The sequence below is a fragment of the Mobula hypostoma genome, chromosome 6, assembly GCF_963921235.1.
Source record: "Mobula hypostoma chromosome 6, sMobHyp1.1, whole genome shotgun sequence".
Classification (NCBI taxonomy): Eukaryota; Metazoa; Chordata; class Chondrichthyes; order Myliobatiformes; family Myliobatidae; genus Mobula; species Mobula hypostoma.
Genome location: NC_086102.1, coordinates 3,928,110 through 3,944,343, shown reverse-complemented (window position 1 = coordinate 3,944,343; position 16,234 = coordinate 3,928,110). Strand labels below are relative to the sequence as shown.

The window sequence follows — 16,234 nt, the reverse complement described above, 5'->3', positions numbered from 1 at the left end:
CTTCTCTGAACTCTCTCCAACATCAGTACATCCTTTCTAAGATAGGGGACCCAAATCTGCACTCAGTATTCCAAATGAGGTCTCACTAATGCCCCATAGAGCCTCATCAACACCTCCTTACTCTTATACACTATTCCTCTTGAAATGAATGCCAACATAGCATTTGCTTTCCTTACTGCCAATCCAACTTGGTGGTTAACCTTTAGGGTATCCTGCACGAGGACCCCCAAGTCCCTTTGCACTTCTGATTTTTGAATTTTCTCCCCATCTAAATAATAATCTGCCTGATTATTTCTTCTTCCAAAATGTACAACCGTACATTTCCCAACATTGTATCTCATCTGCCATTGCTTTGCCCACTCTCCTAAACTGACTAAGTCTCTCTGCAACCTTTCCGTTTCTTCAACACTTCCTGCTCCTCCACCTATCTTGGTGTCATCTGCAAACTTAGCCACAAAACCATTTAATCCATAATCCAAATCATCGATATACATCGTAAAAAGAAGCGGCCCCAACACCGACCCCTGCGGAACACCACTAGTAACCGGCAACCAATCAGAATAGGATCCCTTTATTCCCACCCTTTGCTTTCTGCCTATCAGCCAATGCTCCACCCATTCCAATATCTTTCCTGTAATTCCATGGGCTCTCATCTTATTAAGCAGCCTCATATGCGGCACCTTATCGAAGGTCTTTTGAAAATCCAAATACACAACATCCACAGCCTCTCCCTTGTCAATCTTATTTGAGATTACCTCAAAAAATTCCAATAGGTTGGTGAGGCAGGATCTTCCCTTCATGAAACCGTGCTGGCTTGGGCCTGTTTTTTCATGCACCTTGAGGTATTTCATAACCCCGTCCTTGAGGATCGACTCCAATAACTTTCCAACTACCGATGTCAGACTAATAGGTCTGTAATTTTCTTTTTGCTGCCTCCCTCCTTTCTTAAATAGCGGAACTACATTTGCGACCTTCCAGTCCTCTGGAACCATGCCAGAGTCTATTGATTCCTGGAAGATCATTTCCAATGCCTCCACAATCTCCAAAGCCACCTCCTTCAGAACCCGTGGGTGCACCTCATCTGATCCGGGAGACTTATCTATTCTTAGTCGATTTAGCTTCCCAAGCACTTTCTCTCTAGTAATCTTGACTGTACCTAATTCTATTCCCTGAGACCTCTGGCTATCAGGTATGTTGCTAATGGCTTCCACTGTGAAGACTGTTGCAAAATACTTATTTAGTTCCTCTGCCATCTCTTTGTTACCCATTATAATTTCTCCAGCATCATTTTCAATCGGTCCCTTGTCACTCTTTTACTCTTCATATATTTAAAAAAACTCTTAGTATCCTTTTTTATGTTAATTGCCAACTTCCTTTCATAATTCACTTTTTCTTTCCTAATGACTTGCTTAGTTTCCTTCTGCAAGTTTTTAAAAGTCGTCCAGTCCTCAGTTTTCCCACTAACTTTTGCTTCTTTGTACGCCGTCTCTTTTGCTTTTGTTTTAGCCTTAACCTCTCTTGTTAGCCACATTTGTGCCATTTTTCCATTCATGATTTTCTTTTTTCTTGGAATATATTCTTCCTGCACTTTCCTTATTTCTTGTAGGAATTTCTTCCAATTCTGCTCTACTGTCCCTCCATCGAGTTTACTTTTCCAATCGACTTGGGCCAGTTCCTCTCTCATATCACTGTAATTTCCTTTGTTCCACTGAAATATCGATACACCTGATACCAGCTTCTCCTTTTCAAATTTGAAACTGAACTCAATCATATTATGATCATACTTCCAAGGGAAGTATGATCATTACCTCCAGCTCCCTAATCGCCTCAGGTTCATTAAACAGCACCCAATCCAAAACAGCCGGTCCCCTGGTGGGCTTCTGGACTAGCTGCTCCAAAAAGCCATCCCTTAGGCATTATACAAACTCCCTCTCCTGAGATCCAGTACCTTCCTGACTTTCCCAATCCACTTTTATATTAAAATCCCCCATAATTATCTTGACATTGTCCTTCTGACACGCTTTTTCTATTTCCAGCTGTAACTTGTAGTCCACATCCCGGCTGCTGTTTGGAGGCCTGTATATAACTGCTATTAGTGTCTTTTTACCCTCGCCATTTCTTAACTCGACCCATAAGGATTCTACCTCTTCTGATCCTATGTCCCTTCTTTCTAGTGATTTGATATCGTTACTTACCATCAGGGCCACGCCACCCCCTTTACCTACCTTCCTATCCTTCCTGTACACTGTGTATCTTTGGACATTCAGCTCCCAATCACATCCATCATTTAGCCATGACTCGGTGATGGCCACAATGTCATATCTTTTAACCTGTAGCTGTACAACAGGGTCATCCACTTTATTTCTAATGCTGCATGCATTTAAGTACAGTACATTTAGATCAGTATCTGTTACCGATTTTGCTATATTTCTATCGCACAGCAAATTATCCTGTCTATTCACCTGACTGTCCTTCTTGCCATCTTTGCTGCACAGTATCTTTGACTTATTTCTATTTTCCTCTTCCTTGACCCTAACACCCTGGTTTCCCTCCCCCTGCCAACTTAGTTTAAACCCTCCCTAACAGCTATATTAAACAATCCCGCCAGGATATTAGTACCCTTTGAGTTCAGATGTAACCCATCATGTCGTTTAAAGTAAAATTGGACAGCTATATGGACAGGAAGGGAATGGAGGGTTATGGGCTGAGTGCAGGTCGGTGGGACTAGGTGAGTGTAAGCATTTGGCACGGACTAGAAGGGCCGAGATGGCCTGTTTCCGTGCTGTAATTGTTATATGGTTATATACCTTCCCCAAAATAGATCCCAATGATCCAAGAATTTGAAGTCCTGCCCCCTGCACCAGTTACTTAGCCACACATTCATCTGCTTAATTCTGCTATTCTTACCTTCATTAGCCTGTGGCTCAGGCAGTAATGAGGTGATCAGACATAAATACCAATAACCCAGTAAAGAGGTGATCTACTTAATTACAAATAATTTTCTGGTCGATGCATTCAGTGGCCACTTTATTAGGTATCTCCCCTACCTTCTATACCTAATACAGTGGCCAATGAGTGTATGTTTGTGGTCTTCCGCTGCTAAAGCCCACCCACTTCAATGTTTAATGTATTATGGATTCAGAGATGCTCTTCTGCACACAACTGTTTTAAAGTGTGGTTATTTGAGCTACTGTCACCTTCCTGTCTGGCCATTCTCCTCTGACCTCTGTCATTAACAAGGCGTTTTTGCCCACAGAATTGCCACTCACTGGATTTGTTTTGTTTTTCACACCATTCTCTGTAAACTCTGATAGGCACAAGACAGTCTGCTGATGCTGGAAATACAGAGCAACACACACAAAATACTGGAGGAACTCAGCAGGTCAATCAGCATCTGTGGAAATGAATAAACAGTCAGTATTTCAGGCCGAAACCCTTCACCAGGACTGTAAAAGAAGGGGGAAGATGCCAGAATAAGAAAATGGGGGGGGGGGGAAGGACAAGCTAGAAGGTGACGGGCCAGGTGGGTGAGGAAGGGGTGGTGAAGTAAGAAGCTAGGAGTTGGTCTCCTCTCTTCGGCTGTCCGTTGATTTTCTAAGATATGGAAGACTGGCAGTTGCCCATGCTGCAAGTCTCCCCTCTCCACGCCACCGATGTTGTCCAAGGGGAGGGCACTAGGACCGATATGGCTTGGCACTGGTGTTGTCACAGAGCAATGTGTGGTTAAGTGCCTTGCTCAAGGACACAACACGCTGCCTCAGCTGAGGCTCAAACTCACGACCTTCAGATCACTAGACCGACGCCTTAACCTCTTGGCCAAGCGCCACACAGGAGCTGATAGGTGGAAATGACAGGAGAGGAGAGGCACCGGGGAAGTGATAGGCAGGTGAGGAAAGGAGGTAAGAGGCCTGAGTGGGGAATTGAAGAAGAGGGAAGGGGGAGGAGGAAAAATTACCAGAAGTTGGAGAGATGGGTATTCATGCTATCAGGTTGGAGGTTATCTAGATGAGTTGAGCTGGTGCTCCTCCATATAATTTACCTTGACGTTTTGATGAATATAATTACTATTGCCCCAGTGAAAGATTGTTTATGCACAGCAGTGAAACTGATAAAATATCTATCAATGGGGTAATAGCAATTATATCCATCCCTGTGAACTCGGTAATGGACTGAACTGCTTTTACCTCCTTTAACAAGCAGCCTGGAGTATGTGGATGTGTCTCATTCACAGAGCAAGAGGGGATGAAGTGTGGGAAGAACTCGGAGAGTTTTCTGGTACACAAGGTGGTCACTCAGCCCATCTAACCCATGATGCCTGAAAGAGGCATGCAAGGCTCCCGCCCCCATCCTAGCAACTTTCAATAGGAGCACCATGGACTGTCTGTCTGCATCACTGCGTTGAAAAGAAGCTGTAAGACCCAAGATAGTCAAAACTGCCAAGACAATTATCAGGGTCTCCCTCCCCAATATTTGCGACACTTACCGGGAGTGTTGCAGATGAAGGGCCCAAAGCATTGCTGAGGATCCCTACCACCCATCCCACAATCTCTTTGACCCACTACTGTCAGGAAGGAGGTACAGGAGCATCAGGACGAGGACTGATGGACTGGGTAACAGCTTCTTCCCTCAGCCTGTGAGACTAATGAACACTCTCCCTCCACTGAGGTCTCAACACCAGGACAGTGAGTTGTTTACTGTTTACCTGTGCTGCACTTTACTACATGCATTTTGAATGATATTTTACTAACATCTTTATCGTAATATTTTGTTTTTTGTGCTGTGTGTGATATGTTTTGTGGGTGCACTGCGGTCTAGAGGAACATTGTTTCGTTTGGTTACAGTCCGATGACCATAGACTGGAACTTGAATATGAATCCATGGTGTGTGAAAGTGGTCCATCCACCGCAACCCCCTTCCTCCCAGCCTGTCCAACAGGCGGTGGAGCATTAAGTGCTTGTCCAATGAGGGGAGGGTTCCTGACACCTACCCACTTTCTGAGGCAGTCTTCCACACACACCTCCACACAGCTCCGTTTCCCAATATCCTCCTGCAATTACAACGTAAGCCCAACAGATACTCAATCCCCAATGAAGGTGTGCAGGGCATTGGGTTAGTGGCCGCTGTAAATTGTCCCCTTGTGTGCAGGTGAGACACAGAGTGCAGGGGGAGATGATGGGTATGAGGGGAGAATAGATCACTGGGGGATTTTGTCCCCGGGTATGCAGAGACAGAATGCAGGTGGAGGTGTTTTGAATGGGGGAGAATAGGTTACTGGGGGATTTTGCAGCAAATAGGACTGCTGTGTGAGACAGTACTGATTCAGTAGGCAGAATGGCCTGTTAATCACTGCTGGCCACAGCCCACTCCTTCCCCAACCTCTTCACTTCCCCACCCCACCCCACCCCTCCCACTCACAGCCCTTGTCTTCGTCTGCACACTGATATCCTCCAAACCCCTGTCTGGAGCTGTTTGACTCACCCTGCACCTGACTTCCATCCTCATCTCCACATTCAACAGCCAGGCAAGGGAGACAGGCAATGAAAGGGTAAGTCCACGGTCAGGGGGTGGGTGTGTGTGTGTGTGTGTGTGTGTGTGCGTGTGTGTGTGTGTGCGCGCGCGCGCGCATGTGGCCAAGTGGTTAAGGCATTGGACTAGCAACCTGAAGGTCGTGAGTTCGAGCCCCAGCCGAGGCAACGTGTTGTGTCCTTGAGCAAGGCACTTAATCACACATTGCTCTGCGACGACACTGGTGCCACGCTGTATGTGTCCTAATGCCCTTCCCTTGGACAACATTGGTGTTGTGGAGAGGGGAGACTTGTGGCATGGGCAACTGCCGGTCTTCCATACAACCTTGCCCGGGCCTGCGCCCTGGAGAGAGAAGACTTTCCAGGCGCAGATCCATGGTCCCACAAGACTTTAAATTTAAGTGTGTGTGTGTGTGTGGGAGAGAGACCCATTCCCCAGTCAGGCTGTGTGTGTGTGTGTGTGTGTGTGTGTGTGTGTTGGTCCTGTACCCCAATGGCATGGTCTGGGAAGGTAGTGGAATATTTGAACAGGACGACTGGTTGCACTGAGTGGAGGAACGCCGAGTGTGTATCGGGGATTACAGTGTGGATATCTGCTCAGGGACTGGTGAAATACTGCTGAAATCCCAGTGTAATGGGAACTCTTGCCGATTCTATCAGCTCAGGGACTGGGGATCTCAATCCAATGGGAGCTATTTCAGCTCAAGAAGGGGCTTAATGAGTGGATTAACTAGAGGATAATTAGGGATGAATTAAAGTATGGATTCTATGGATGGGTTGCTGAGAAATGAAGAGAGAGATAGGGATCGATAGGAATGGAATTGGAGGAGAGGTGACTGTAATGGGATTGGATGTTAACGTACAAACAGCTTAAGGTGACCTCACGGTCAGAGGTGGAATCAACAGCGATGGCTACGTGGATCTGAGCACTCTGGGCAGAGGGACCATTAACAGGGTACAGACTAGATGGGATCACAGAGGGCACAGCACAGGTGGTAGTGGAGAGGGACAGGGAGGGGCAGGGAAGGTCAGGATGAATGGTGAGAAGGAACAGGTACAGCAGGAGGGTCATGAGGTTCACTGAGACTTTGGAAGGGCAGGAGGCATGTCAGGACAGAAGAAGGGAGAGGAGGGAGCGAGAGGGAGGGATGGTGAGTGGGATGGTGAGTGGGGTCAGGTCCTGAGGAAGGGTCAGGAGGGTCACAGAGACTTCAGAAGGGCAGGAAGCACATCGGCACAGAAGGGCAGAGAGGAGACAGGAGGTTCTAAGGTTTGAAGATGTGAGAGGACACAGGGAGGGAGATCAGCTTGTGGTGCCAAACCATTGTCTCAACAGAAGATCTGACCTCCTGCGTCAGACGCCACCGGGGTCCTGGGCCACCTTTATGCACAGTTCCTTCAGGAGTTCCTGATGAGCTCACTGGAATGTCAGTGATGCTGTGAGGGTTTCATAAACCTGGTCTACACTGCCACAAGATGAGGAGGTTGAGGGGAAGAGGGTGGGGGAGTGGTTGTTCCCTGGCGAGGATGAGTCTAATCAGGTACTTTTCTCAGCTCTGGGGGATCATAACCAAAGGGAATTCCTTCCTACAGGGTCCACGGAATTCTGCAATGCTCTCTGAGAAAGGACACTGGGAGTCGACCGAAGTGTCTGAGGTGCAGTTTTTCTCCTCTTGGTGCTGGTTAAGGTGGAGGGTGGAAGGGGATAAATGGCATATTCCTACTGCCCTCCTTACACAAAGGGACAAATCAGCTCTCATCCAGACTTCTGGTTGTGGCTAATAAATAAAATGAACTTGACCTCACAATCTACCTCATTGTGACCTTGCACCTTGTTGTCTGCCTGCAGTGCACTCTCTCTGTAACCGTTACACTTCATTCTGTATTCTGTTACTGTTCTACCGCAATGCACCGTGTAACGGCCTGGTCTGTATGAACAGTATGCAAGACTGTTTTTCATTGTGTCTCACTACATGCAACAATCCACATCATATGACGTGGATGATCATGGTCTCATCACTGTGATTGTTCTTGACAAATGTTTCTACAGAAGTGATTTGCCATTGCCATCTGGAGAGTGTCTTTACAAGACGGGTGACTCCAGTCATTATCAATACTCTTCAGAGATTGTCTGCCTGGCATCAGTGGTCACATGACCAGGACTTGTGATCTTCCCTGGCTGCTCACACGACCACCCACCCCTGTTCCCACTGGGAGGGTGGGGGGGGAGGCTAAGCAGGTACTACACCTTGCCCGAGGGGGATCTGCAGGCAGGCAGAGGGAGGGAGTGTTTTACACCATTGGTTTATGACAATAAACCAATTTATCGATGTCCCAATGCCCCCCAGTCGGCCTCCATCTGCCCCGTCCACTGGAGCAGCCTCATCCTCTACATTTTTATCCCCTCCTGCTGAACTACTACTCAGCTTTCCAACTCCTGGACAGATTAGTTTAAATCCTCCAAAACAGAGTGTAGAGATATTAGTCCCCTTCCATTTCAGGGCAACATGCCCTTGTTTCTCGCAGGTTGGTGGCGCTCATTTAAGAGGAGAGCTTCGCGGGTGTTCGGTGTCATTCTGGCGGCCCAATCAGTGGTGGGAGCAGCACAGAGAGGAGTAAATAAAACTGCAGAACAGACAAGAGGAGCGGCCATTGTCGGGAATGGGCTCGTGGTGAGAGTGGGAGTGTCAGGCTTTGGCTCAGGAGAGGCTTCTACTCTGGGTAGGTTGTCCAGGTAAGTTTCTGTTAAGCTTCCCTCTTTTTCTTACTGTGTCGGGGTACTTAGTGTAGTTTAAATGGTTATTGTGTGTTCTTCATGCCAGATGTTGGAGTCCTGGAGACCCAGAGTCTCCCAGGGAACATCTGTGTGAAGTGCATCTGGCTGCAGCTCCTTGAAGACCGTGTCAGGGATCTGGAGCAGCAGCTGGATGACCTTCAGCTTGTACAGGAGAGAAAGGACATAATCGATCAGAGTTACAGGGAAGTAGTCACCCCAAAGTTGCAGGAGACGAGTAACTGGGTGACTGTCAGGGGAAATGGAAATGTGAATAAGCAGTTAGCACAGACTTCCAATCTGCGCCTTGTAAGGCATGAAAATGCCCGACCCAGTCCTCTCCTGGTCTGAGTCGACGTTCCCCCCACCATGCTGATTCCTCTCAATAATAAGTATACAGTTGTGGGGGATATGCTTCCACGGAGACCAGGTTACTGGCACTGAGCATGGTCCGTGCTGCAGAATGGAAAGAGGGAGAAGAGGGGAGCAGTTCTGATAGGGGACTCAATAGTCAGGGGAACAGACAGGAGATTCTGTGGACGTGAACTGGACACCCGGATGGTATGTTGCCTCCCAGGAACCAGGGTCAGGGATGGCTCGGATCGCGTCCATGGCGCTTTGGAGGGGGAGGAGAGCAGTCAGATGTCTTGGTCATATTGGTACCAATGACACAGGAAGGAAAAGCAACGATGTCCCAAAAAGAGAATTTAGAGAGCTTGGCAGAAAGCTGAGAAGCAGGACCCACCAGGTAGTAATTTCTGGATTACTGCCTGTGCCACACACTAGTGAGGGTAGAAACAGGATAATTTGGCAGATAAATGTGTGGCTGAGAAGTTGGTGCAGGGGGCAGGGCTTCAGGTTCTTGGATCATTCGGATTTCTTCTGGGGGAAAGTGACTGGTTGCACCTAAATCCGGGGGGGGGGGGCTAATATTCTCACAGCAGGTTCATTAGAGCTGTTGGGGAGCATTTAAACTGGGGGTGTGGGGGGTGGGAACCAGAGTGAAGGGGCTTCAGATAGGACAGATGGTAAAAAAGTAAAGATAGTGTGCAGTCAGACTGTCAGGAAGGGCAGGCAGGTGACCGGACAAAGTTGCAGCCAGCAGGGTGAGTATCAGTGCAGTAGGAATGCAGAATCAAAAAGGGTAGCAAATATAGCATTCAAAATGCACAGAGTATAAGAAATAAGGTAGATGATCTTTTACAGATTGTTGGGTATGATGTTGGAGAGGAGAGTGGGGGGCATTACTGCAAGTTTGAGAAATCGATGTTTCTTGCCATCAGGTTGGAGGCTGCCCAGATGGAATACAAGGTGTTGCTCCTCCAACCTGAGTGTGGCCTCATTGCAACAGTAGAGGAGGCCATGGATAGACATGTTGGAATGGGAATGGGAAATGGAATTAAAATGGGTGGCCACTGGGAGATCCAAGTAAACAACACCCACTGACTTCCCTTCGTCTATTCGGCCTGTTCTGTCTTCAAAGAATCTGAACAGATTTGTCAAGCAAGATTTTCCCTTCACAAAACCATGCTGACTTTGGCTTATTTTATCACGTCCCTACAAATACTCCAAAACTACAGCTTTTAACAATAGACTCCAACATTTTCCCAATCACTGAAAGCAGGTTAACTGGCCTATAATTTCCTTCCATCTGCCTCCCTGCCTTCTTAAAGAGTGGAGTGACATTTGCAATTTTCCAGTCTTCCAGAACCATTCCAGAAACTAGAGATTCTTGAAGATCATTACTAATATTCCCACAATCTTTTCAGCTTCCTCTTTCAGAGCCCTGGGGTGTACACCGTCTGGTCCAGGTGACTTATCTACTGTCAGATCTTTCAACTTCCCAAATACCTTCTTTTAGTAATAGTAACTACACTCACTTCTGCACCCTGACACACTCAAATGTCTGGCATCCTGGTAGTGTCTTTCACAGTGAAGATTGATGCAAAATAATTATTAACCATTTCTTTGTTCCCCATTACTACCTCTCCAGCATCATTTTCCAGTGGTCCAATATCCACTCTCACCTCTCTTTTACATTTTATATATCTGAAAAGACTTTTGGTGTCCTCTTGGGCTAGCTTACCTTCATATTTCATCTTTTCTCTCCTTATGGCTTTTTAGCCTTCTGTTGGTTTTTAAAAGTTCCCCAATCCTCTAACTTCCCACTAATTTTTGGTCTATTATATGCTCTCTGTTTTGCTTTTCTGCTGTTTTTGACTTCTCTTGTCAGTCATGGTTCTTCATCTTTGGAATGTATCTACCCTATGCCTTTTGAATTGCCCCCAGAAACTCCAGCCATTGCTGTTCCGCCATCATCCCTGCTAGTGACCCCTTCCAATCAACTTTGGCCAGCTCCTCTCATGCCTCTGTAATTCCCTTTACTCACTCTAATATTGATACATTTGACTTTACCTTCTTCCTGTCATGGTCTAGAGGTTCAGTTATTTTTTTTCAGACCAAACATCAGAATGGGAAAGAATCTAAGAGATTCTAAGTGACTTTAAACTGTGGAATGATTGTTGGTGCCAGTTTGGGTGGTTTAAGTATCTCAGAAACTGCTGATCTCCTGGGATTTTCACGCACAAAGTGGAGTTTACAGAGAATAGTGTGAGAAACAAAAAACACCCAGTGAGCGACAGTTCTGTGGGTGAAAACATCTTGTTAATGAGACAGATCAGAGGAGAATGGTTCAAGCTGACAGGAAGATAAGAGTAACTCAGACAGCCACACGTTACAACAGTGGTGTGCAGGAGAGCATCCCTGAATGCACAACTTGTCGAGCCTTGAGGTGGATGGGCTACAACAGCAGAAGATCACAAACATACACTCAGTGGCCACTTTACTGGGTAGCGGGGTACTGAATAAACTCGTCACTGTGTGTATATGAAACGGTATCATAGTGGTTAGTGCAACACCGTTACAGCTCGAGCCTCAGAGTTCAAGTTCAATTCCAGAGCCGTCTGTAAGGAGTTTTTATGGGTTTCCTCCCACCGTCCAAAGCTGTATGGGTTAGTATTGTAAGTTGTCCCACGATTAGGCTAGATTAAATAGGTGGGTTGCTGGGGTGGTGTAGTTTCTTGTCTCTCTAAATGACTATAATAAAGCCAATCTTTCTTTCCCTCTTGGAGAGACATTGGATACACAGGCTGGAGGCAGTGTGTGTTGCTGAGACAGAGGAAGATGATTGCACTTACACTGAATGTTCAGAATTTGTGTGGCCACCTGTGGCGATGATCTGAGTGATTCATGGTCCACACTGCACCTCACGGCCACACCGTCATCATCTCGATTCACCGGAAGCCTCAGGGTGCTACGGACAGTGAACGTCTTCCCCTTGGAGTCGGGCTCTTTCGTAGAGGGCACATCTGGAAGAGAAGGGTCAGACAATCAGTCGCAGCTCTTCTCCCAGAGGAAGATTAACACATAGAAATGATGGCCGACAACAACTTCAAAGTCAAAGTACTATGTAATTAATTCGCAAACAACAGGAATTCTGCAGATGCTGGAAATTCAAGCAACATACATCAAAGTTGCTGGTGAACGCAGCAGGCCAGGCAGCATCTATAGGAAGAGGTGCAGTCGACGTTTCAGGCCGAGACCGTTCGTCAGGACTAACTCATTCGTTAGTCCTGACGAAGGGTCTCGGCCTGAAACGTCGACTGCACCTCTTCCTATAGATGCTGCCTGGCCTGCTGCGTTCACCAGCAACTTTGATGTATGTTGCATGTAATTAATTCATTCAGTAATCAATGATCTTTTTGTTCTTTCCTTCTAATTTTGCAGTTTGTTGTCTTTTGCACTCTGGTTGTTTGTCTGTCCTGTTGGGTGTTGGGTCTTTCATTGTTTCCATTGAGTTTCTTGTATTTACTGTGAATGCCCACAAGAAAATGAATCCCAGGGCTGTATATGGTGACATACAGGCACTTTGATAATACACTTACTTTGAACTTTGAAAGTACGTATATGCCGTCATATATTACCCTGAAACTCATTTTCTTGCAGGCATTTACAGGAAATAAAGACATACAATAGAGAAAAAAGATCTAGTGCTTTTTCGGCGTATATGACGAATAAACTTTTCTTGGGCTTCCAGCTGGGTAAAGGCATCAATTTTAACCAATGTTTTGATTACAAACTCTGCCACCTGCATCAGGGAAGATGCCTGGGCATGTATAGTCCGGTGGTATTTATACCTCCATTGTCCATCCCTCCTGATTGGTTAGACCTCATCCAAACTGGTTTCTGCTGTCCCACCTTGTTTACAATCCAATTCCAGTTCTTATTTAGGATGACAGAAACCTTTGTTTTTGTTAAGTTCTTTTCCTCTAGTTTTATTTCAACGGTTTCCTTCACCAGGCAGTCCCTAAAGCCATTGGCATAGCACAGTAATTCTGTGCTGTTGAAGTCAATCTGATGCCCGTTGCGAATGTAATGTTCTGCTACCACCGATTTCTCCAGGTCCCAAACGGCGACACCTCCTGTGCTCCTTGGTGTGAGTTTCCATCGTGTGTCCTGCCTGGCTGATAAATGCTGCTCCGTATTCACAGGGAATCCTGAGTCCCAGACCTGCGTTTACAGATTCCCTGTGAATGCAGAGCAGCGTAGACTGGCCAGGCAGGACACACGATGGAAACTCACACCAAGCAGCACAGGAGCTGCATCCATCTGGGTCACCTGGAGAAATCAGCATTCGCAACTGGCACAGGATTGACTTCGACAGCACAGAATTATTGTGACACACCAATGGCTTTTGGGACTGCCTGGTGAAGGAAGCCATTAAAATAAAACCAGAGGAAAAGAATTTTCACAAAGACCAAGATCTCACTCTAAGTAAGAACTGGAATTTGATTGTAAACAAGGTAGGACAGCAGAAACCTGATTGGACGAGGATTAACCAATCATATGGGATGGATGACGGGGGTATAAATACCACCAGACTAGACAAGCTGAGATATCACCCCTGATGAAGATGGTAGAGTTTGTCATTAAAACATTGGTTACAATCGATGCCAGTACCCGGCTGGAAGCCCCAGAGCAGTTTATTTGACATGCAATAGAATTTATGAAAATCTATGCATCAATAAAGACAGATAAACAGCCAATGTGTAAAAGAAAGCCAACTGTCAAAATAAAAATAAATAACACTGCAAACATGCGTTTCAGGGTCCTTGAAGGTGAGTTTGTAGGTAGTGGAATCTGTCCAGAGTTACGGTGAGTGAAGCTATCCACGCTGGTCCAGGAGTCTGATGGTTGAAGGGTAGTAACTGTCCCTGAACCTCCAAAAAAGTAGTACATACCACCCAGTCCATCACAGGTAAAGCCCCCACCACCACCGTTGAACACATTGACACAGATTCAGAATGCTGTCACAGTTAAGCAGCATCCATCATCAGAGATCCCGACCGCCCAGGTCATGCTCTTATCTTGCTGTTGCCATTGGAAGAAGGTGCAGGAGCCTCAGGACCCACATCACCAGGTTCAGGAATGGTTATTGCCCCTCAATCATCAGGCTATTAAAGTAGAGGGGTAACTTCACTCAATTTCACTCACCTCATCACTGAACTGTTCCCACAGCTAATGGACTCACTTTCAAGGACACTTCATCTCATGTTCTCGATATCTATTGCTTATTCAGAGTCATGGTCATAAAGTACTACAGCATAGAACCAGGTGGTGCGGGATCTAAGACTCCTGTACCTCCTTCCCGGTGGAGGCAGTGAGAAGAGAGCATAACTGGAAAGTGGGGTCCCTGATGCTGGACATTGATGCACTTTCCTGCAATAGTGCTCCTTGTAGATGTGAGCGATGGTGGGGAGGGCTTTACCTGTGGTGCATTAGGCTGCATCCACCACTAGTGTACAATGCCATTTCTCAGTTGTACAATGAACTTCTGCCACATCAAGTTGTGGAAGGCAAACACTACTCCTGAGATACAAAGCACGGCAGCAAAGTTCTTGTAAACTCTGCCGAGAGGCACACAGGCCAGACACGGTATAAAATTATACAGGAGTCCAGTAAAGCCAGGGTTTAGCACAGGTTAGATACAGAGTGAAGCTCCCTCTACACTGTCCCATCACGCACTCTCAGGACAGGGACAGTTAGATATAGAGGGAGACTCCCTACACTGTCCCATCACACACTCCCAGGACAGGGACAGTTAGATACAGAGTGAAGCTCCCTCTACACTGTCCCATCACGCACTCCCAGGGCAGGGACAGTTAGATATAGAGGGAGACTCCCTCTACACTGTCCCATCACACACTCCCAGGACAGGGACAGTTCGATACAGAGTGAAGCTCCCTCTACACCGTCCCATCACACACACCAAGGACAGAGACAGTTAGATACAGAGTGAAGCTCCCTCTACACTGTCCCATCACACACTCCCAGGGTAGGGACAGTTAGATACAAAGTGAAGTTCCCTCTACACTGTCCTATCAGACACTCCCAGGGCATCTTTGCACTAATGTCTTGTTCTGCACAGACTTTCTTCCCTTTCTTGTATAAATTATAGTTGCCAACACGGTCAGAATACTGGAGGAGATCAGCAGCTATGGAGGAGAATAAAGAATTGATGTTTCAGGCTGAGATCCGTTATCAGGACTGGAAAGGAAAGGGGTTATCACTCCTCTTGGCTCCCCTCTCAGCCCATCACCTTCCCCTACTCCTTCCCTTTGATCTATTGGTTGTTAACGCAAGCAACACATTACATTGCAATGTACACGTGACAAATAAACTTCAGTCTTGTATCTTGCAAACAACAGGAATTCTGCAGATACCGGAAATTCAAGCAACACATCAAAGTTGCTGGTGAACGCAGCAGGCCAGGCAGCATCTCTAGGAAGAAGTACAGTCGACGTTTCAGGCCGAGACCCTTCATCAGGACTTGGTCCACTCTTCTTTCCTATCAGATTTCTTCACCACTTCCACCTATCACTTCCCAGTTTCTGACTTCGCCCTCCACCCCCCTCAGCCACCCACCTTCACTCTCACCTGGTCTCATCCATCACTTGCCATCTTAGCCACCTTCCCTCTCCCCACCTTTTTATTTCGGTGTCTTCCCTCTTCCTTTCCAGATCTGATGAAGGGTCTCAGCCCGAAGCTGTTTATTCCTCTCCATAGATGCTGCCTGATCTGCTGTATTCCTCCAGCATTTTATGCATTTTACCCTGGATTTAAGACCATAAGACTATAAGATATAGCAGCAGACACAGGCCATTGGGCCCATCGAGTCTGTCCTGCCATTCAATCATGGGCTGATCCAATCTTCCAGTCATCCCCACCCCCTGCCTTCTCTCCATACCCTTCGATGCCCTGGCTAATCAAGAACCTATCTATCTCTGCCTTAAATGCACCCAATGACTTGTACTCCACAGCCACTCGTGGCAACAAATTCCACAGATTTACCACCCTCTGATTAAAGTAATTTCTCCGCATCTCTGTCCTAAATGGATGTTCTTCAATCCTGAAGTCGTGTCCTCTTGTCCTGGACTGCGCTACCTGGGAAATAACTTTCCCATATCTAATCTGTTTGGCCTTTTAACAATCAGAATGCACTTTTTCAACTCCAGAGAGAGTACAGTGCAGGTAGACAAGTAATGTGCAAGGGTCACAGCGAGGTGAAGAGTTCACCTTTAATATTCTGTTCGAGAGATTGAGATCAAATGAGTTTTGGATATCAAAAGTACATCGAAACACACAGTGAAATGAATCAGTTTGTGTCAACGACCAACACAGTCCAAGGATACGCTGGGGGCAGCCCGCAAGAGTCACTGTGTTCCCGGTGCCAACATAGCACGTCCATAACTCACCAACCCTCACCCGTGCGTATTCTTTGGAACGTGGGAAGGAACCGGGTCGCCCGGTGCAAGCCCACGCCATCACAGGGAGAACGTACAAACTCTTTACAGACAGCATTGGGAATTGAACCCTG

At 46.7% G+C, this 16,234-nt stretch overlaps 1 protein-coding gene across 2 annotated transcripts in view; it reads right to left on the bottom strand.

Annotated features, from left to right (window-relative positions):
• cadm2b (cell adhesion molecule 2b) overlaps positions 1-16,234 on the bottom strand; it is a 302,946-nt gene that overhangs the window by 67,872 nt on the left and 218,840 nt on the right. For both annotated transcript variants that reach the window (XM_063050208.1, XM_063050209.1), the window contains exon 5: positions 11,496-11,666. In XM_063050208.1, the coding sequence (XP_062906278.1) occupies positions 11,496-11,666 (171 nt within the window). The remainder of the gene's footprint in view (positions 1-11,495; positions 11,667-16,234) is intronic.